The sequence below is a fragment of the Acanthochromis polyacanthus genome, chromosome 19, assembly GCF_021347895.1.
Source record: "Acanthochromis polyacanthus isolate Apoly-LR-REF ecotype Palm Island chromosome 19, KAUST_Apoly_ChrSc, whole genome shotgun sequence".
Lineage (NCBI taxonomy): Eukaryota > Metazoa > Chordata > Actinopteri > Pomacentridae > Acanthochromis > Acanthochromis polyacanthus.
Genome location: NC_067131.1, coordinates 5580419 through 5602329, shown reverse-complemented (window position 1 = coordinate 5602329; position 21911 = coordinate 5580419). Strand labels below are relative to the sequence as shown.

At 40.3% G+C, this 21911-nt stretch overlaps 2 protein-coding genes across 2 annotated transcripts in view; one reads left to right on the top strand and one right to left on the bottom strand.

Annotated features, from left to right (window-relative positions):
• Positions 1-1828: 1828 nt before the first annotated feature.
• LOC110965643 (plexin domain-containing protein 1-like) lies at positions 1829-21660 on the bottom strand. The gene is made up of 13 exons (XM_022214763.2): positions 21184-21660; positions 10623-10795; positions 6638-6781; positions 6488-6557; positions 5112-5234; positions 4909-5027; positions 4728-4827; positions 3719-3814; positions 3545-3626; positions 3400-3460; positions 3202-3325; positions 2549-2709; positions 1829-2361 (listed from the first exon to the last, which is right to left on the bottom strand). Exons 1-13 carry the CDS (start codon positions 21257-21259, stop codon positions 2236-2238), a joined length of 1455 nt encoding a protein of 484 aa, XP_022070455.2. The 5' UTR covers positions 21260-21660; the 3' UTR covers positions 1829-2235.
• Positions 8517-21911, top strand: part of tectb (tectorin beta) — a 34446-nt gene continuing 21051 nt past the window's right edge. The window contains exon 1 of the mRNA XM_051939497.1: positions 8517-8969. The gene's annotated coding sequence lies outside the window, so the exon portion shown is untranslated. The remainder of the gene's footprint in view (positions 8970-21911) is intronic.

Sequence of the window (21911 nt, the reverse complement as noted above, 5' to 3'; positions counted from 1 at the left end):
ACATCAGGACCAGCGAAAAATTTGATATTTTAGGGGAACAGTTTAGGTGTGAACCAAAATGGAAATTTGTAACATCCACAACGGTCAGCACCATGGGTATGCTCCACCTGTCTGATACCCCCCCCCATCCTCTTCAGAATGGTATACTCCACCTGATGGAAGACATTAAATCAAACTTTCTACTAAACTTTAGCTAAAGTAATGTTCCAGAACTGGTGTTTTTCCCTTCATTTATCCTGTCAGCATCCGCCCATCCAACTGTAAGTCATATACTCCGCTTAATACGTGTTTTAAGTCATTATTTAGGATAATTTGATCATTTTGGGCCACTTTAGTGCGTAGTTTGTGTTCTGCTAATTCCAGCTCATTAGGCCCCATATTGCTAAATGGTAGCCTACAAGCTGTGATAAACGTCTTTAACCTTCTTCTTTCTTAAGTTAATAATCTAGAAACTATTTTATATTACTGGTTCTGGGAAGTTTACTAATAGTTAAGCTGGCTGAAAACAGCTAATGTGCCTCCATGTGGTGTTTGTCTGCCTGTTAAAAACCTGCATTTTCTGTTAATGTCAGTTTAAAAGCTGCAGTTTCTGTTTTGTGGATGAACATATTTCTGTCTTTCAGTGTTTGAGTTGTTAAATTTCTTCTGGCTCCATCATGTGGCTGAGCTGAATGTAGCTTTTTATTTCTGAGTCCTTCTTAGTGACTGTTTGTCATCCTTCTGCTTTTGAGCTTTACTTTTTTTTTAAAATAAAAGAACATAAACTTGAATAAGTTATTTTCTTTTTACCTACATCCTGCCAAGACACTTCAGTGATAAAGATATTCCTAATCAACTACCTGATTACCTTAGTTGTGGACAGAATGAAGATCAAAAAATGGTATTATGTCACCAACAAGAAAATAATTTTCAATTTTTGCCCGTTTTTGCACAGTTTAACTTGGTAGAAGGGCAAATTTTCCCTCAAAAATGAATATATAATATAGAATTACTAATTTAAAATGCTAAATACACATCTAATATCCCACCTGTACCTCTGCGGGTACTATTTTAAATCTTTAAAGTAACCAGCATGTAATATATAAATGAGTCAGGGAAATTAGCATTATATATATATATATATAAATGTAGGCTCCACACTTTAATATTCAGTTTCGTCAAGCTAATTTGTGTCCTATATAATGTTAGAGAGTCTTAACCTGAAGTTTTAATGTAGCATGTGAATAATATGGCTGGAGCTTATGATTATTTTCATTGTTGATAATTTCCCCAATTAATTGCTTAGTTGTTGAGTCTAAAATTGTAAAAAAATAAAAAAATAAATAAAAATAAATCAATCAGTGTTTGCCAAAGCTCAGATTAACTTCCTCAAATGTCTTGTTTTGTCCACAATCTGGAGATATTCAGTTTACTGTGATAGAGGACGAAAAAATCTGAAAATATCCACGTTTATGAGACTGGAATCAGAGAATTTAGATGTTTTTTCCCTTAAAAATACTGCTCAAACCAAACAATAGACTGCTGAAATGGTTGCAGATTAATTTGCAAGTTGACAACCAGTCAGTTGGTGCAGGACAGAAGGACTAAAACCAGGAAATTTTCCTTAGAAATCACCCGAAACTGATGAATCACTCAACAGAATTGATTCATTCAACCATACATCTAATTTAACAGCTGACGACTAATTGAGTATTTTAATAATTGTTGCAGCTCTGGCAAATAAAATAATTTGAAATGATTTTCTCTGAAACTCACCTGAAAGCGTCAGGCTTCTTATTCTTGATATGTTCCGATTATTTTCAGTTCTTCACCACACCAGACTACAGCCAACACTCACCACCAGCTTTTATTAGAAGACATTTAAACAGAAAGGCTAAAACGCATCCAGAATAATCGCTATCATTATAGAGCTAGATATCTGCGTAGTGAAGTCCGTGTAGTAGAACATTTTATCAACCAGTCGCTGCTGCGTGGAAGTTTCATGAAACAAACAAACAAAACTCTGTGAGATGGATTAAAACAGAAACACATAGTTGAGCTGTACATGGTCTGCAGTAGGAGGCTCGTTCGTTCCCTGACATCTCCCTGCACCGGTGGGTTTTGGACACCTTCTAATCCCCCCGTGTGAAGGCAAACAGCAAAGGACAAAGCTGGCAGAGCTACAGGAGCAGCTACATGAACACTGTCCAGCCACAAAGGTCACAAATGTCCATCCGTCTCCTCTCCTTCTGGTCCTCAGCAGCACTGCTCAGCTTCGATGAATCCTTCCTTTTCGTGACCTCCCAGCTCCACCTCGGCGTAGCTGGAGTGGCAGCCCTGGTTACGGAACTTCATAGACGGCCAGTAGTTGTTGGAGCGGCGCTGCAAACCACAGAAACCAGTGGGTAAATAATTAAAGACAGGATATGAACATACAGAGAGCTGGGTTGTTTTATCATAGAGGGCCAGTAGTTGTTGGAGCGGCGCTGTAAACCTCAGAAAAGAGTTAATAAATGAAGCGGGCAGCAGGAGAAACCTGAACATATGGAGAGCTGGGTTGTTTTCTGACCTGCATGAGGTAGAACGGTGGAGCTACTGTTGGATGAGTGTTGATGTAGTAAACGGCCAGTAAAGTCAGAGCTACCAGCAGAATCAGAGCAGCCACCACCCCCGCTATGATGGCCGTGTTCTCCGTGATGCCTTTATGGTTCGGAGGACCCGTCTGTAAATCTGAAAGGAGAACACGCTGGGGTTATATGTTGTATTACTTCAGAAGAGACCACATCTGCCAGAGGAAAAGGTAAAAATCCAAAGTGAACAAGCATCAACAAAAAACGAAGAATGCACTGTTGAATCATTAGCCACTACTAAGCCATATATCTTATTCTCTTGATGGAAGTTTGCTTAAAACTTTCCAGGTCGTCTAACTACTGTATTCCTTGCCCCGTGTCAATCCTTCTTAGCAGCGCTGCCATGTTTTCCAGATCTTAGTAATTAACTAGTGGAGTGCAGTGTTGTGATTTCTGACAGGAATAATAAATGAACCGGATCCGAGCCGAGTTCCAGGAGCCAAAATGATCTTTATCGGCTGTGGTCAGTCAAACCTAACCTCACATCTCTCCTAACGGTTCAGTTCTGATCGCTGAACTGGAGATCTCTGTCAACCCAATCATATTATTCGTCAGTCAAACTTCCACAGAGTTAAAGCTTTATTCTCCTCACCCCGAGTGACCGGCTGGTCTTCAGACACGGCTGAAGAAGGTGTTGGACCTGGAGACGAGTGGTTGAACGAGCTCACGGATCCTTCAGGTAGAACCGGGTTGTAGTCCTCACACGTGCCTTTAGCCTGAGTTAATACAAGAAGAAACTGATGAAACGGCTGCTCACGTCTCTGTTGTAGAAACCGGTTGAGATTCTCACCTCTTCAGGGCAGTTATAGTCCAGCCACTCCTGTCTGTGCCGGTCGATGCCGTCAGAACATCTGAAACACGCAGACAAACTAAATGAGATGAGCCAGATTGTCCCGGGCTTCTTTCTAACGAGGATAAAGTGAATGTGAGGTTACCGCTGCAGAGTGTTGCACCATCCACAGCCGGTGGTCAGGTTGGACGTCAGGCAGAGATCACAGGAAGTGTGCTGAAGACAAGCTGGAGGAATCGGATCAACAGAAGTCTGTATTTAGAGGAGTGACTATGGAGATTAAACTGGCATTTAAAGACCAGAGTGTGACGATACTTACTGGGTAAAGGTATGAACTCAAACGCAGATCTGTTGACGATCTTTGTGGTGTCTATCTCCACGCGGTGGTATTCATAGATGGTACGCTGCTTCGAATCTTCAACACAAGTAGGGAATATTAGTAACATAACTGCACGAGGGTTTTCTAATCATCAATGAGCCTTTCAACACCATTAGCTATCACAATGTAGCATTAGAACTAGGGCTGCACTATCGATTATTTTAGTAATCGAGTATTCTATCGATTTTTCAGGCAATTAATCAAAGCGGAAGTGACTGTGCAACAGAAATAACCGTCCTGGACACCCACTCTACTTCCCATTGGCTAGTCATATTAGTTTGGCTGAGAGCAAAAGCTCCATTCCCCTTATTCCATTGGTAGACAAATTCGATTCTGACATTTTAAAAAAACTCAAGTTGTGTAAAAATCCAATCAAAAGTCACCGTGTTTTATGGTTGAAAAACTTGGGAGGCGAAATGCTGAGATTCTGCCGTTGTTGGAGTCAATAATTACAGTAACTGAGTACATTTACAAGCATTGCATTGATGTTTTAAAGTACTTAACTTTCTACTCTATTGCGTTTATGATTAGATTCATATTTCATATAGTGGATTAAATATCAAGCTTTTAAAATACAACAACCTCTGTGTCTGCATCCAAACAGCGGTTTGTAGTCAGACTGAGTGAATGGCTCCACCAAACAGTGATTTACCATCTGACCTTCTCACATGGTTCCATTTAAATAGAATCATCCAATATCTCAGCAGAAATTAGAGAACAACTCAAAACAGATTTCTGTATTTCTGTGCTTTTTCTCCCATTAATCCTGTTTGGAGCCGTCACATTTATTCGCTGCCTGAATATAAAACTGGATAGAAACTAAGTTTTTCTCCTAGAAATGACTCATTTGGTTTGGATTTTTTTATCCTTTTGGGAGCGCTGAGCTTCCAGAGGTTTTAAAGTCCCTTCTGAAGCAGATAACCACTTTTCTTAGTTCATTAAAACTGACCTGAGAGCTGTGAGGAGGAGAGAGAAGCCATGAAAGCGTCAGACAGTCCCACTTTCACCGGATGCTCGGTGGAATTAATTTTCTCCACTGGAACAGGGACCTGGAACAGAACGACAGAGTTTGTTGTAAAGTTTCTCAGCCTGACATGAAGCTGAGGACTGGTTGAAGTCAGATAAATTACTTCTCTGTAGTTGAAAACTATGGTTCCGTTTTTGTGGAGAGCCGCCTGGAAGGTAAAAGGTCCTTCAGCCTCTCGATCTTTTAGCCTCACTTTGTCCCACTGAACCACAAACAGATTACCTGAAGACAGATCAACAGATTACCAGTCAGAGATAACCAGGAGCTCCTAAACATCACAGATTCCCCTGATAAACTCCTACGTACCGTTGTCCGAGTACCTCACCGTGGAGTTCTTGGAGAAGCTGGGGTCAAAGTTGGCCATGAGGGGAGCGATGTACTGAGTGGCAGTCAGCATTCGATGAGTGATTTCACCCATGAAGATGAACCCTGAGCAGAAAAGGCCAGAAAATCTAGTAAACAAGATGCTTCAGACCTGGTTTCTGCAGATTTAGACTCATTTGTTCAACAGCAGTGGAGCATTCAACCTGTTCTGTGAGATCATCTGGTTTTATCGTTGGTTTACGTCTCAGTCTGAGGGTTTTATTTCAGTTGCGTGAGAACAGAGGTGGCAAAACATGACCAGCGACCAAGTCTTCCATGAATCCAAACTAACAGCTGTGAGACTGCTTTCATGCAACAAATAAGTGACTCTTTTTAACCCCTTCAACCCCATTTTTGTAGCACCTTGATGAAAACAGCACAACTAGAAGGAGAGAAGGCAGAAATATCTGTAGATACTTAAAATTTTACATTATTACAACCTTGACATAGTTTTTCTCTCTGCTCTGTTCGTCAGCTGTAGAAAGATGTTTCACCATGCTGAATGTATCTTCAACAGTTTGCTTCTCTGTTTACAGTTTCAAATTATGATGCCATAAATTATTTAAAAAACAAACAAACAAAAATGTGAAATTCTGTATTGGCTACCAGTAATGGGAACAAAATTAGTGGCTCTACTTATTTTAAAGTTTCCATTTCTTCAACCTCTGCCAACTCTGCGTCTTTCCCATGACTCTGCACATCAACTGCTTCACCACGCTGAATGTATCTCCAACAACATGCTCCTCTGTTCACTGTCTCTGAACCATGCTGCATTTGTTTTATTCATCCAGTAGGTTTTATGTTAGGTCAGTTTCAGATGTTATCATGTCCTGTGGTTCACTTTCTCATGTGATTGTTGCTGATTTGCGATGAGAAGCGCAACACTTTGTGCAGGAATCTGATGCAGACTGTCTTTTTGACACTTTTTAAAATGAAATATCACAATTTGAAGTTATTTTTCCTCGATGCGTCGCACAATATGTTCAAGGAAAGCTAAAACTCCGATGATCCTTTTTGTTTTCACGGTTTCTTGCTCTGGTAAATAGTCTAATTTTAGCTGCCAACCAGTTTTGGCCTTCGGAGAATTAAGGCACATTTTCTTTAGATAAAGAAATTGGGATTTAGGACATTTACAGTAAGGCTGTAAGCAATTAAAACAGATTAACAGCGAAATCGTTTACAATTAATTAGGTTTCTTATCGCCTGGTAAGCCTGAATATTCTCCCGGGGAAGGACAGAGTCTCCTTCAACACGCTGGTAGATATTTAGGCTTTAAAGTAGATTAGAGCTGCTGTAGAATCAGATGAAGTGAGACTCACCTCCAGTCGCTACGATGATTTGTCTCAGGTAGTGTCCATAAAACGGGAAGTCGAAGGACAGCGCCACCCTCTGAGAAGCAGAGAAATGTCAGATACAGGTGTGTGTAAATCGGATGTTTTTACTGGTGTGTGTATGAACGGTGGTTTTACCGCGGCCTGTCGGTGAGTGTTGGACAGGATGCCGTGGATCCGGACTTGGCTTTTATGCAGATTGTTCAGATCCACCCACAAGTTCTCAGTCCATCCGTCTGCTGGACCGAAGCTCTGCCATCTGTAGTACCTCTGGGAGTCCTCCTGAGAGAAACCGTTCACCAGGACATTATTCACACTGACGGAGTTCAGACCGAGTATTACGGTCTGATATTTACGGTACCAGTCAGGCTGAGGGTCCATGCTGAGTTTTATTCAGTAGTTCCTAATGAGGAGAAGTTTTGCAATTATAGTCGAAAATCTTTTTCAGAGAAGTGCCGCTGTCGTAACTGTCCTCATTTTTATGGGTAGCACCCCAATAACCAAGAATATGTAAGAGAAGTTTGTTCTGTCTGTCCTGAAGACTAATAATAATAATAATAGGGTTATTTATTTACCACCAGAGTTTATAAAGTGGTTCAAAGACGAGTCAAAAAGAGAAGACTCACTGAACAACAGAATACCAGTAAGGCTAAACATAAAGAAAAAAGTAAAGAAATGCAGTTAGTTAAAGATTTACCATCAATCCAACTACATCATAAAGAGCAATAAAAGGACCAAAATGCCGTATTCAGTTCAAGAAAAACAGTTTTATTACAGTTATATACAGTTTTGTTAAAGTGCTCCTCGGTGCTCAGCGTATCTTCCTCTGTTAGGAAAACCCTTTATGGACTCATGTTCTTATCAGGACTCCCTTTTTGCGTTGTCGTTGCTTTCCGTGTAGTTTCACTGAACGACTTTAACCGTTTAGTGTTTAATTTTTATTGCTGTAAAATGAAAAGCTTCAAATTCACATTGATGACGTGCAGAAAGTTTCTGAGCTGAAAAACACTGAGACTCATCTCTCTGTGCGAGCTTTAGGACAAATTTTAAGATTCCTCTGATTACTTCTAAGGTCCTTCATGGATGTTTTCCAGATCTGTGTCTGACTTGTTTGTATTATTTGCACCAGTAGAGCTCTTTATCTGTTCCAGAGCACAAAGGAGGAAAACTGAAGGAGACATTTGTAGTGAATCTGGTTGACTTTCTTTTCAACATTGTCTGACTTTCTTTTCTTTGGTTTGTTTGTCAGAGCATTTTATACACGCTGCTATATAAATACAGCTATTATCATCATCTTTAAGGAGAGTTTCTAATAGATGGGTCTTGTTTAGATGCTTATTTCTGACTTTAGAGGGATTCTTTCATTATTTCAGCAATGCCATCATGAAATCACTGCACTGCATTAATAGTACTTTGACTAGAACGTCTGATTTACTTTCTTTCAGCTATTTTGTCATGACAAGTGTGACCCAGAGAGGATCTGGGTCGATCGATTGGTTCCATTGTTGGATGTCTGCACACCTCAAAGGGTCAGGAGGGAAGAAAGCAATATTTTCTTTGCGCTTTTCTCAAACTTTAACATATTCCTTGTGAAAAATATTGAAATTAGTTCATCTGAGATGGTAAAACCACTTTCTTGGGTTGCTCAGCTCACATGTCAAAGATGTAAAATCTGAAGGATATTATCTGGTTGGGAAAGCCTCAACCACATGCTGCTACTGTATTTTACTATGATCACCTCATTAAGCTGTCAGCTGAGAAACACCTTTTATAACCTGATGCTGCAGAATTATCAACAGGACAGTTAGAATCCAGGGAGGTGTGCTGGTTTAATTCACCCGCTATCAGCACCTGTACCTCCATCGTTAATTGTGTTAGCTAATGGTGTTGAAATGCTAATTGATGACTAGAAAACCCTTGTGCAGGTATGTTAGCACATGAACAAAAGTGGGAGTTTTCATAGAAAACATGGAATTGTCTGGGTGACCCCAAACTTTTGAAAATCTTCTGTTCTATTCTCATGAGGGCGTTGGGGGATTTTCTGTTCCTACTTCCGCCCACAGAGCTCCACTGGAGGGAGCTGTTTACACGTCATTCTTTGACAACAAGCGCTCAGATCTCCTGACGGCGTTATTAATGAACGCCACAGCTGAAGGTGACAGAGAGCAATGGTTCTGGGGTTTAGTTGGTGGCTCGGAAAGTGGAGCAGTTAAATGCAGCTTCTCACAACCTCTCCGGCTGCTCCATATACAGCAATGACCCACTTTCTGCCTCCATCTTTGCTGCCTGACACCGGCCTGCATGTTGTGGAGGAGGAGGGGTTTCTAGGTGGGCAGAATAATCATTTAGTTTCCCTCACAGCTGACGGATTCATGGAAGAGACTCCGGCTGGACGGGAGGTGGAAGGTCTGTGGAAATGGGGATCAGAAAGAGCAGCAGCAGTACAACGGGATACTGGTGATCTGTCCAAGTGAGTCATTCACCAGCGCACACGCACGTGCACGCACTGACGCTTAGACAAACACTGTAAGTTGGCAGGACGAGGACCTCGTCTGTTTTCAATTTGAATTGTGGGAGAGAGAAAAAAACAAAAAAAAAACGAACAACAGAATTTATTTGGGTTTTAATAAAGTGAGAGACAAGTCCAGAACCTGAGACACCAGAGAATCCTCACCGAAACACTCAGATACACACTCAGCTGCTCAGCAATATTTTCTTTACACATTTCTCAAACTTTATCTTATTTCTTGTGAAAATATGAATTAGTTTATCTGAGATGGTAAAATCACTCTCTTGGGCTGCTCAGCTCACACGTCAAAGACATAAACCCTGCAGAAAGACGTCTGAAGGAGATATTATCTGGTTGGGAAAACCTCAACCACAAGCTGCTACCGTATTTTACTACTATCACCTCATTAAGCTGTCAGCTGAGAAACACCTTTTATAACCTGATGCTGCAGAATTATCAACAGGACAGTTAGAAACAATGGAGGTGTGCTGGTTTAATTCACCCGCTATCAGCACCTGTACCTCCATCGTTAAATCATAAGACGCTCTACCTATTGGCTCGACCAGATACTGCACCTGATCTACTGGGGTGCAAATTCCTGTTAATTATTCATCCAGTAGAAATGAACTGATAAAGCAGAAGATGATGGGCATTCATGTGAGAAAATGTACAGCTGTAGTACTGGGTTGTACCACCAGGTGGTGCCCTTTTAGTACTATAGTGAGCCGAGACAGTCACTCAGGCTGAGAACAGGAGTTTAGCTGGTAAATGGCCACCATGACAAAGTCTCCTGTGAAGCTTAACAAGTTCTGGTCAGAGTAATTGTGTAGATGAGCTACAGTGTGCTATGATAGCCCAATGGTGGCCCAAGTGGATAATATTCTACGATACTTGATAATAATCTACAATAATGGATAATAATCTACAGTACTGGATAGTAATCTACAATAATGGAGTAGCTTCTGTCACATGACTTCATTTAAAGCAGCTACATCAGGAATGATGTCTGCCAACTTCATTTTGTGTCATTGATTCATAAAATTAAAAGAAAGCTGTTTAAAACTTCCAACCACAACATCAACACATTTTCTGCCGTCTTGGTTAGTATAAACTACCGGTCTCTTAGAAATGTCCTTATTTTTGAAAGAAAAGCTTTTTTTTTTCAATGGCAATAACATTAAATGAGTGATAAATCCAGTGTAGACGTTGTTAATGCGGTAAATGACTGTTCTAGCTGGAAACGGCTGATTATTAATGGAATATCTCCATAGGGGTACAGAGGAACATTTCCAGCAACCATCACTCCTGTGTTCTAATGCTACATTGTGTTAGCTAATGCTGTTGAAAGGCTCATTGATGGTTAGAAAACCCTTGTGCAGTTATGTTAGCACATGGATAAAAGTGTGAGTTTTCATGGAAAACATGGAATTGTCTGGGTGACCCCAAATGTTTGAACAGTAGTGTACATATGCTAATGATTACATTAAAACCAGCAGTTAATTAATTAGTTTTCCCTGCTTTAGTTGTTTTTCATTATTAGCTTTAAATGACAACAGGAGGCCTGACAGCAGCAGTGACTATAAGAAGGGTTTAATAAAGTGTAAATAATCTCACCACGATGCGAGTCATGTTGTCCGGCAGAGTGCTGATATCCACTCCTCCTCCTCCTCCTCCTCCTCCTCCTTCGGTCTGAGCATTACGAGCTTCTCGGTGTTTCTGTGGGATCTGCTGTTCTGTCCTGGTTCTGTGGAAGCTGGACTGGTCTCCATCCAGGACAGTCCGAGCATCTGGAACAAGACGGCATTATGGTGACTGAATGCCTGAAGATCCTTTCAGAAACCCACAAAGCAGCAGATGTCTGTTGAACTCTGCAGGGTCACGATGATTTTTCTTGTAACTCTTCACCTGTTATCGACCGTCAGTTTGAGGCCGACTGGATTCAGCTCATAAAACAGGAAACTCTAAATTCCAGACTTTTACTGATTAACCCTCCGAAGTCCAGACAGTTTCTGGGTGTTTATTTGCTCCTGTCGTGTTTTTACTCACTGTCTGGCTCATTTATTACTGTATTATAAAGTCCCGCAGCTCTATGGAAACAGAACAACCACGACGAGAAGGAGAAAAACTCAGAGGTGTGCAGCTGTAGTCCAATAAATCTTTGAAAAGGGAAAAAAGATGTTTTATTTAAGTCCCATCAGGAGTTTCAAATACCGCAGAAAATGTCACGCTACAGATAATGAACTACCTACATTTTAAATATATTGCTATGCTTGTCTAATGTCTGCTCTGTGTGAACACAGCCTGCAGTTCATTTGGAAAGTTCCTGAATTTTTGTCAAGTAACTGTTGGTCCCAGTTTAGTCAGTAATAACTTCTGAAATGTAATGAGGAGCGCAGAATTTAATTTTTTTTAAAGAATCTCATGACTCCAAACGGTTTATTTTTTGACAATTTTTTTAAAATGAGAGATGCAGAATAACTTGATTTTGATAAAAGCTCCTGATTTTAGTTGTTAATGATGTTAATTTTTTTCACTAAAGTGAAAATCACACAAGATTAGTTCAAGTGAAACTTGAAAATCCAGCAATTTTTGTGTTTTTTTCCAGTTTTTTGCTGTGATAAATTGTCTAATTTTGGCAATTTACAAACAAAAACATGACATTCAAACCCACTGAAGAACTTGGTTGTTCAGAGGTTTAATCATTTGTTTGAGTGCTTTTGAGATTAAAGTGATTTTGATGAATCATCCTAATTTTAAACTTAGATTTAGTGAATTTTCCAGATGAAACCAAACATCCGACATGATTAGTTCAAGGACCATTGGACAGAATAAAATCTGATGACTTTTTCAGTTTTTACAGTTTGTTATGATGAAAAATTGTCTAATTTTGGTGATTTAAAAATAACCTGCCTTTCAAAGTCACTGACAAATTTCGTTTGGACGTTTAATCGTTTCTTTAGGTGTTTGTGAGGAAAAACATGATCATTGAAATCTCCTACATTTACAAATCTGTTAAAATGATCTCATGAAAAGCTGCAGCTAAAAGGAACTTGAAGAGTTTAGTCTGTGAACTTGGTGGCCACATCTGCTTTTTACTTGTTGCTGTAATCTGGATCATTAGCAGAAGAACTGAGCTCCACGTTCAGGAGATCTTTACATCTGTCACACGGAAACGCTGTCATGATTTAGTTTTAATTTGCGCATGTTAAAGCGGTGATGTGGCCGGCTGTGTTCTGGCTGCTGATCGACTGACGCTGAAGCCGCCAGCGCCGCTCTCTGCTCCAATAATCCCTCCGTTTGCACATCTTCAGCTCTTCCTCCTACGTCTGTGTGGGCTTCGGTGACATCTGCTCAACAGATCGTAGATGGATGTTTAGACTTTTTAACTGATGCTCAGCGTTTCTGCAGGGCGAAGCTTTTTCCTACTCAAACCGAGGACAGAATCCAGTTTTCTGTCGCGCTTTTCTGGGAGCTGTAATGAGCTATTAAGTGACAACGTGTTGTGAACATGTTGAGAAAGACAGTTGGTGTTTCTCCTCGTTTTTAAAAGTACGTTTACTACGTATGACCAGAACTATGTCAGGACGCTCCATCATGTCCACATATTTATTTCTAGCTTTGGTTTGGAGGTATTTTTATTGGCATTTCTCAGTCTGTTCCGGTTAAAGTGCCCACATTGATGGTATTTTAGACAATAGCTCTGTATTTGGCCTTCAGCAGGACAGCGGTTCAGAAATACTTTTTCCAGGTTGCTGTGGGAGAACTTTACTTCTTCTTACTGCTGTTATGGCTGAAGGTGAATTCAACTTAAGTTCCAAACTCCTACCAGTGGAGTGAACGAGATGTCTGCAACAGTATAGACATTATATTTTGGTTTCTGCATACTTTTGGCTTTTTGCAGTTGTGCTCAAACATAAATATCTAAGATGGAGTCCAGAATTCACTGCTCAGTGTTTGGACTGTTGGTTAGTTAGTTTTTGACTTTTTACTCACAGTCTCTGGCTGTTTTTAGCTCCAGAAACTGAACAACCACGATTAGAAGCGGAGAGAACTCATAATTCTTTTTTTTTTTTTGTGTGTGTGAGGAATGAAAGTTGTAATACCATAAATAATAAAACTGAAAAAAAGTAAAGTTTAATTTAGTTGATTATCTATTTTGCAGAAATTAAAAACAAACAAAAAAAAACTTGTCCACAGGTGTTACTGACCCTTGAACACTTGTTTCCATGCATCCTGTAGAGGATATATTCACTTTTACAAACTGCACAGAGGCTTTTGTTTTTTTTCCTGCTTTGTTCATCAGCTGTAGAAAGATGTTTCAGCATGCTGGATGTATCTCCAACAATTTTTCGAGCCATGCTGCATTTATTCAATCGATCTGAGACGTTTTATTCTCTCTGCTCTGTGGAAACACTGCCTGCACTTCATCTGAGAACTCAGAGTTTTTGTGACTGTTGGTCGCAGTGAATCACATCTTCAAAGATCTGATGAGGAACACAGAATGTTCCTGCATTTTGTATAAATGGTTTTATTCATGAACGAGACGTAAAATCGTTTTGATTCAATATTACAATTATTATTCATTATTTTTCCCGATAGGACGTGTGTCGCGTGATGCGTTCAAGGACTGTCAGAAAGCTGATAATGACCATAACATGCTTTCAAACTTGCTTGTATATTTAGGCGTTCAGAAAGAGGACAAAACAGTGCAATATTTATGGAAATATCAATTTTTACTCTCTTTCAGAGACTTAACTACAGGATTTTTATTTTTACCATAAATATGAAGCTATTTGCAGCAGCTGGTAGGATTGCTCATGTATGTTTCTTTACTATGTTTAGGGTTTTTTTTGCTAATGGTGACCCCTTTGCTGCCTCACTGTGGGATTAATAAAGGCTTATTTTAGCTTAGGATAGCATAAAGACTGGAAATAAGGGGAAGAGGTAGCCTAGCTGTGCCCAAAGATAAATAAATCTATCTATCAGCATCTGAAATGCCTCCTAATGAACATGCCGATGCAAAAATCATGTGTGCACAGCTAATTATGGTTCTACAGCAGGTTATCCACCTGACTGTTTATAGGCCAGATGCACTGACTTCCTGTTTCTTCTGCTGTTAGATACGGTTTACTGTAAGATTAGAACGTTACACCTTAACACAACGCATAAAGATTCTGATAGAGACGTTTTCTATTGTTTGAGGTCAAACACCGTGATAAAGAAACAAAAAAATAGACTTAAGAGATGAAATGGGACAGAAAGGAAGAGAGGTTATCACAAACTCAGGGGAGATTGTTCTAATGAGGAATCCTGTTTGATTACGCTGCAGTGGAAGTTATTTCCTCAGCTTCACAACTAGAGGCCCCTAACTAGGTCAGATTGACTCTCATCATCATCATCATCACCACCAAACAGCTGAGGAGGGAAAAGACGAGGAGGACCACCGTTAAACTTTATGGGTCACTTTCAGATCTCTGCTCGACAAACTTCCTCCTCGGTGTCAAACTTGTTTTCTTTCCTGGAACATCTCGAACCTCTAACTGGCTGCATGTGGGCCTGGATGAACTTCCAACAAAATGGGGCTAAAAAGAGTTCAAGAGGGGGCCGGGCTTCGCGTCAGGACATGAGCCGACCTCGTAGCATCAGATCTGGCAGACACATGTGGACGCTGCAGTGGGAATGTGCAGAAAAACACGGCGAGGTTTGAAGGAAGAACGAAACTCCCAACGTGACAGATGTGACAAATCAGCATGGATCGACTGTAAACGTGCATGAAAAGGATCCTGACAGACCTCTAAATTTAGATTGTTCCTGCCGTTAGGGTGTCACTTTGCATCTGTGGATCTGCAGAAAGACGGATGCTCCTGCTCTTTAATCCCTCATATGTAGAGTGCAGAATAAAACCTGGAATCCTAAAGGCTTGTTGGGTTTGATCAACAAACACATCAGAGGTTTTTTAGGTGATGCATTTAAGCAACATTTTCTGTAGATTTGGTTATTTTTTAAGAATAAAAAAAGTCCACATTCTCAAATTTTGGCTTCAGAGATGTGAATATTTTCTGGTTTCTTCACATTTCTATGACATAAAAATGGAAATCTTTCAGTTTTGACTAAAGAGGACATTTAAAAACATCACTGAGTGTTTATTTTCTGGGATTTTGTCGACCAGACTGATTTAATTTAATGGATGCTTTTATCCAAAGCGATTCCATATATCCCACTCTGCAAAAAAGCAAAACAAGATATTTCACAGAACACTGCCATGCTAACGGTTTCCCTTCATTTTCAGTCTTTATGCTAAGCTAAGCTAAAATAAGCCTCTGTTATTCCCACACTGGGGGAACTTTGCATGTTACAGCAATAAAGTGTATAGTGCAAAAATGCAGAGACATCAGTAAAAAAATGTCATTGTAAAACACTGTAAAAAAAATACAGAAAAATCATTAGACTTTAATCTTTCCAGTGGTCTTTGAACTAATCATGTGTGACGTTTGGTTTCATTGTAAAAATTATTCAAACCAAAGCTAAAAATCTGGATATTTCTTCAAAATTGCTTTATTCTCAAGAACACCCAAAAAATTATTAAACTTCTGAACAACAACCTTCTTTAGTGGGTTTAAAAAGCATGTTTGTTTTTTTATCGCCAGAATTAGACTATTTATAGCAAAAAAAAATCTGTAAAAATAAAAAAAACCATCAAACTTTAATCTTTCCGAAGGGTCCTTGAACTAATCATGTGTGACGTTCGGTTTTATCGTGAAAATGAACCAAATCTAAGCCAAAAATCAGGACATTTAATCAAACTTATTCACTTTATTCTGCTAAACTGCTGCATTCTTCTATCTGTGTCTCATTATTAATGGAGAAAGCGATCGACCGGTTAATAATAATAATAGAATAATTAGTTCAGCTCCGGTTCGTTGTTTCTGCCTCCTCTGATATCTGCATTGCAGCATCCACCTCAGTAAATCTAGTGGGTGTTGGAGTCACATCAAACTAGGACACGGCCTTAAAGCTCTATGGATTGTCTTCATTCATCCCTTTATCGGGTCCCACGCTCCCGTTTCTATTCACCCATCTCCTGCTCTCCATTTCTTTTCCGTAGCACAGCGGCCTTTTACTGCTTCTACAAAACTACAACTATTTGTTGACATAAATCATTCACTCTTTAGAGGCACAAACGGATAGCTAAAGATAAAAGCTGAATGTTCTACCAGTGTGTTCAGATGGATCCAGTCTGTTTCTCCGTAAACGTACAACATTTTGAGGTGAGGATCCATCAGGAAAAGAGAAAAATCTGCAGGCCTCGTCCTCCGAGAACAAAAGGTCAGCATCAGAACCAAACCATTGTTCAGCGTCCAAACACAGCAGAGGAGACACGATGAAGTCTGGAGATACAAACAAAGCCTCGACCCCGAAGCGCTCACATGAGACTCTGTTTCTGTCAGGACGGGGATTAGTGAAGCACCTGCAGATTTCTGGCATCAGGAATCATTAGTGGAGCAGAAATCACTTTGAGGTCACCGCTAGCTGTGTTAGCGCTGGTTTTATTGTGTTACAGCAGCTTATAGCCTGGGAGGAGAACGGCAGTAACCACAACACACCATCAGAAACCCTGGCAGCTGGACCGATCAGGAGGAGGAGGAAGGACAGAAATGTGCTATTTTTACCGACTTGGACTAATCGATCAGAGTTCAGGAAGTGTTGGATGTGAGGGATGAGCTGCCTCAGATATTTTCTGTTTTATTTGGAGCTGATTTTAACAGCCAGCTAACGATCTGTCTGCTCCGATTGTTTGGAGTTTCTGCAGTCATTTAACTCAGATTATTACACCACCAGTCAAAGGTCTGGACACACCTTTTTCTTGTTCACTGGTTTTCTTTAATTATTTTCTACATTGTAGATTAATACTGAAGACATTAAAACTATAAAAGAAAACAGATGGAATTATATTGTAAAAATAAAAGAAGTGTTAATCTGCAATGTAGAAAATAATACAAATAAGTAAAAAGCATTAAATGAGAAGGTGTGTCCAGAACTTTGACTGGTAGAGGATGTGATGATCGGTGTAGTTACGTTTATATGTCTGTTTTTTTGCAACATTACTCCAAAATGGACTAACAGATTTGGATGAAATTTTAATGGACACTTTCTATGTTGTCGTGATTTCTGATCATCAATACCTAATAAACAAATGCTGCATTTATAAACTAAAAAACCACTCAGAGAGCACAGTCCACCTCCAAGGCTGCTCAGTCGTCGTATCATTACTGATGGATGAAATCATGGCACCATGGAATGCGTCTATTTAAAATAGATGTACCCACAAACGCAACAAATAATGTAAAAATTAGTAAGCATTACTTTGACCTCGATGTAAAACGTGGAGAAGTCATTTAACGTTTCCTGAACATTTCTCAGTCAGCTCCAGACTAACGACACGTTTTATTGTTCAGTAGTTCTTGTGCTGTGATCACCGGCTGATATGGTCTAAGATTTGATCTGTTGGCATCATTTCTGTATAAAATAATTTAGGTTCAAATGATTTTTAAAAAGCTGCAAATTTGAGCTTTTTTTTGTTGATTTTGAGGTCATTTAGCCAGGAGACTGAGTGCATTCGGTGCTCTGTGGAACATTTCTGTAGTAGGGCTGGACCCGAATATCTGAATATTCGTTCGCTACGGCACTATCCGGATATCAATTTTGGTATCCAAATATGTGGACCCGGGAGACCAGACGAACGGATCTGACTATTCGGGCCGTCTCCGCCGCCGCCGCGCCGCTGCACAAACCACACGAACGGATCCGAATATTCGGGCCGTCTCCGCCGTCCCCAGTCAATCCAGATCTTCTTTGTTTGTCTGCAGCCCTACAGGTGACACCTGAACTCACTCAGGCTCTCGGATCTCTTTGACTGTTAGCATCCCGTGTTGTGAAGCATGGAGATATGAGATCCCAGAATCAGCCACAAGGGGGAGACTCTGACAGTACAACAGCTAAATAAGGGAACATTGTGATATTATAACCTGTGATTTGACCTCATGAATGAGTTTGAACTAACCAAGTGTCTATTTCTTATATTCCTTAATTTTGAAACGGTGTAAAAATCAGAAGCGTGTCTCACTGTAAAAAGTGATGGTTTGATCATTTTTGAAAGGTTGTCTTGATAATATTTGTTTAAGAAGTAACCAGGTCAGAACAGCAGCTCACTGTGAAAAGGGATGTTTTTGGTTACCATAGGAAACCAGTGTTTTTGGTAGATTTGACGAAAAAGGGGAACTTATGCTTTATGAAATTTTCTGAGCTGTTTGAGGATTATGGAACTGTGATCTAAAAATAATACTGACTGAAGGAACATTACTAAACTCTATCTTCCCCGTGAGAAACAACACCAGAATGGATTATCAAAGTTTTTACTGGCCCAAACAACCAAATTGGATACAGGCAGATCTAAATCTGGTCCGGACCCCCGTTCACTTCCCCCTGGAACCCGGCGAATGTCAAAGGCTTGTCGGGTTTCAGGTGAGCCGTCGACTGCGGCAATAGCCGGCTGCTCTCCCCTCCAAATTATGTAATCTGGGTGATTATTACTTCTCTTTTATGAAAGCAGAGTTCCTCTTATGAGTCATGTTAAGCAGTTGAAGGAATAGTGATGTTTGAGTAATTCTGATGATTAAGTGCTATTGCTTTGCCTTTGCTAAGATACTATAATAAACATTTTTCCTGCAATTAAAGTTAACAGATTGGAAATTCACTTTATCCCTATCACAATGATTAATTATGAATATTTTCTCTGGTGGTAAGAAGTCAGATTATTGTGTGCATTACATCTAAAAAAGGTTCTGAAAGGTTACTAGTCTTTGGGGCCATGGGTGGCCTATTATAAACATCTTGTTTTTTTTCCTAACCTCTAAACTTTAACCTAGCAACTTACCAAGTGCCAAACCCATGAGAGGAAAAGCTGCCGTTAACAGACGTGACTGGTAGTTAATTTAACCATTCAAAAGTGGCTACTCAGTTAAATTAATTATCAGAGGAAGCAGGATTAGGCATCTGGATGGAGGCAGTTAGAAGCTAGGTGAATTTTCCTCGAATACCAGCTTAAATGTTCTTCAGAACGGTGGGTCAGACCCCACCAGGCTGTAGAACCAGACCTGTTAGACGGAGAGCTGAGAGCTGGGGGTCCAGTGATTCTCTGACAATCAATTAATTTATTTGGTTGGGAGTTGGAGGATTTACTGGCCCCCTTTGACCTGTTTTGGGTCACCGTTGGGTTTTTACACCCGGAAACTTTCCTACTGTGGAAATAAACTTTCTGATTCGTTCAAATCACGTCTTTGATTGTCAGCGTAAATAAAAAGGAAGAGAAATGAATCAGAGCTGAAAAACAGAAATAAACACGACTTCTATCACCGTTAGCACAACTGGAAACTTACTGTGATCACGAAAAAGATGTAATCACAATCTAATCATGTAATCTTTCACCAATCTAATTACACAGTTTATCAAATGTAATCTGTTTGCATTAGTCACCTACTTCTTGTAATCTGATTACATCTGAGTACATATAACCTGCTACCAACCAAATCTGTACAATACACTGTAAAAAATGCAAAAGAAACAGCCCAGAAAAGTACTCTAAAATAAGAAACCGCCTCATAAAAATAAATACAATACAGTCTCTAGCCTTAGTTTACATCTGTAATACCGTTCTAAAGTTTGGGGTCAAACGGGCAATTCCATGTTTTCCATGAAAACTCACACTTTTATCCACGTGCTAACATAACTGCACAAGGGTTTTCTAACCATCAATGAGCCTTTCAACAGCATTAGCTAACACAATGTAGCATTAGAACACAGGAGTGATGGTTGCTGGAAATGTTCCTCTGTACCCCTATGGAGATAGTCCATTAAAAATCAGCCGTTTCCAGCTAGAACAGTCATTTAGCACATTAACAATGTCTAGACTGGATTAATTAATGCTTTTCTTTCCAAAACGATAAGGACATTTCTAAGTGACCTCAAACTTTTGAACGGTAGTGTAATTTTGCAAGCTTCTGGCATTTTTAAAAAGCTCAAGTTGTGTTAAAATCCAGTCAAAAGTCATCATGCTGTGTGGTTTTTATCTGAGAAGTGACAAATTTCTGCTCAAATTGAAAAACTTGGGATGTGACATGTTGAGATTCTGCTGTTATTGTGGGAGTCAGTAAAGTAACTGAGCACATTTACTAAATATTGCATTGAAGTTCACTTTTAAGGTCTTTAGCTTGAGTGTTTCTGTCTGGACTGCATTTATGATTCATTTAACGTTATATTCATTTGGAAAAAAAATGCTTTTCTTTCAGAAATAAGGACATTTCTAAGTGACCCCAAACTTTTCTTCTAAAAACAAGAAAAGCAATTAAAGAGCGCAGTCGGGGTTAGCACCCGAACCCAAACCTGTTAATTTCTGCTGAATGTCTGAACTTTTGACTTTGCTGAACGCTTATCGGTGGCAGATGATGGAGGTCTTTACGGTCCTGACCTCCGAGGAAACAAGGCCAGACAATTTTATGCAACTCTGCCGGAGCGTTAGCTGCTTTGAGAAAGAGATCTGGATCAGAACGCCTGAATCTGAGTGGTCCAGCGCTACCTGTTAGTCCACTAATGTGAAGCTGTTAAAGTGAGTTAAAAGAGGCCCAGAGTGGGTTTCTGCTGCCCAGACGGGATTCTTATGGTGGGTTTGTGTTGGGAGGATGCGTCGCAGCGTTCGGCCTCCGATCAGAGGATCTGGGACCACAGGAGAGGAGAAAGTGGAGCAGCTCTGATAGTTGGAGGAGGAGCAGCAGAAGAACGGGGGCTGGCTAAAAATAATGCATCTCCAAGGAGAACCGAAATACATACATGCAGAGAATGACAGACTACAGGTGATGTAGAGAACATCAGCTGGACGGAAAGAAGCACAAAAGTACAGGACCGGAGTAAATGCCGATTTTCAAGCATCATGCACATCTGTAGAGACTTTAAACGAGCAACCAAAAACACTTGAAGCATGCAGCTGCCAGACTTTCTGCAAAGAATTTAGGTCAGGTAATATTTCAGAGGTTTCCAGACGCAGCAGAAATTCAGCCGTCGTGTCTATAAAATGTGACTATTTGAAGTCGTGTCTATAAAATGTGGATGTTTGAGGTCTTACCTTGGAGCTCCTGAGCCCAGACTCTGGCCAGCTCAGCCTGGGAGAGGCAGATGATCAGAACAGCACAAAGCCCCATGACTTTATCACTCCTTCTTCTTCTTGTTTTTTGGAAGAACGGGGCTCCTCGCTCCTCCACTCCCCCACCTTCTCTCTGCCTCTGCTTCTCCCACTTACTGGCTTTTCCTCCTCCAGCCGAGCTTTCTACTGCTTCCTCCTCCTCCGTCCGTCGCTGCTTTACGTCCTCGCTGGGCCCTCAGAGGACGAATCCATGGCAGAGTTGACAAACAGCTGAGGTGTTTTCCCGTCGCTCTGATCTCATGATTCTCCTGAAATTACTTCTTTCTTTTTTTCCCGTCCACCTCTGGAAGTTTGTCTCTGCTCAGACTCCACACAGCTCTGGGTTTCTGTAAGACTTCCCCAAAGAGGAAATATTTATGAATTTCTACACTTTTTTCTCTCCTTCCCAACAGAAAAAAGGGTGTTGTAGCTGTGAGGAGGAGCATGTCTCCCCCATGTGGAACCTTGTTGAACCAAAACAAATGTTAAATGGCTGAGCTTCTCCTGTGGTTTGTTTGAGGAAAAATACCGGGATTGATGCAGTTTGTAGGTTGTTTTAACAGCTAAAATGAGCTTCTCTGCTGCTGATAATGGAGGATGATTAGTCTCTGCAGAGATGTAGTTAGAATCCAATAGGATTCAGGGTTTAATCAGCTGCTGCTGGACTGAAA

Excerpts from the sequence above, each read along its gene's own strand:
- LOC110965643 (XM_022214763.2), bottom strand. The coding sequence starts at position 21,259 with ATGGGGCTTTGTGCTGTTCTGATCATCTGCCTCTCCCAGGCTGAGCTG. Across the intron at positions 10,796-21,183 it reads CTGGGCTCAGGAGCTCCAAG|ATGCTCGGACTGTCCTGGAT; the intron begins GTAAGACCTCAA and ends GTCTTGTTCCAG. Across the intron at positions 4,828-4,908 it reads TAGTTTTCAACTACAGAGAA|GTCCCTGTTCCAGTGGAGAA; the intron begins GTAATTTATCTG and ends GTTCTGTTCCAG.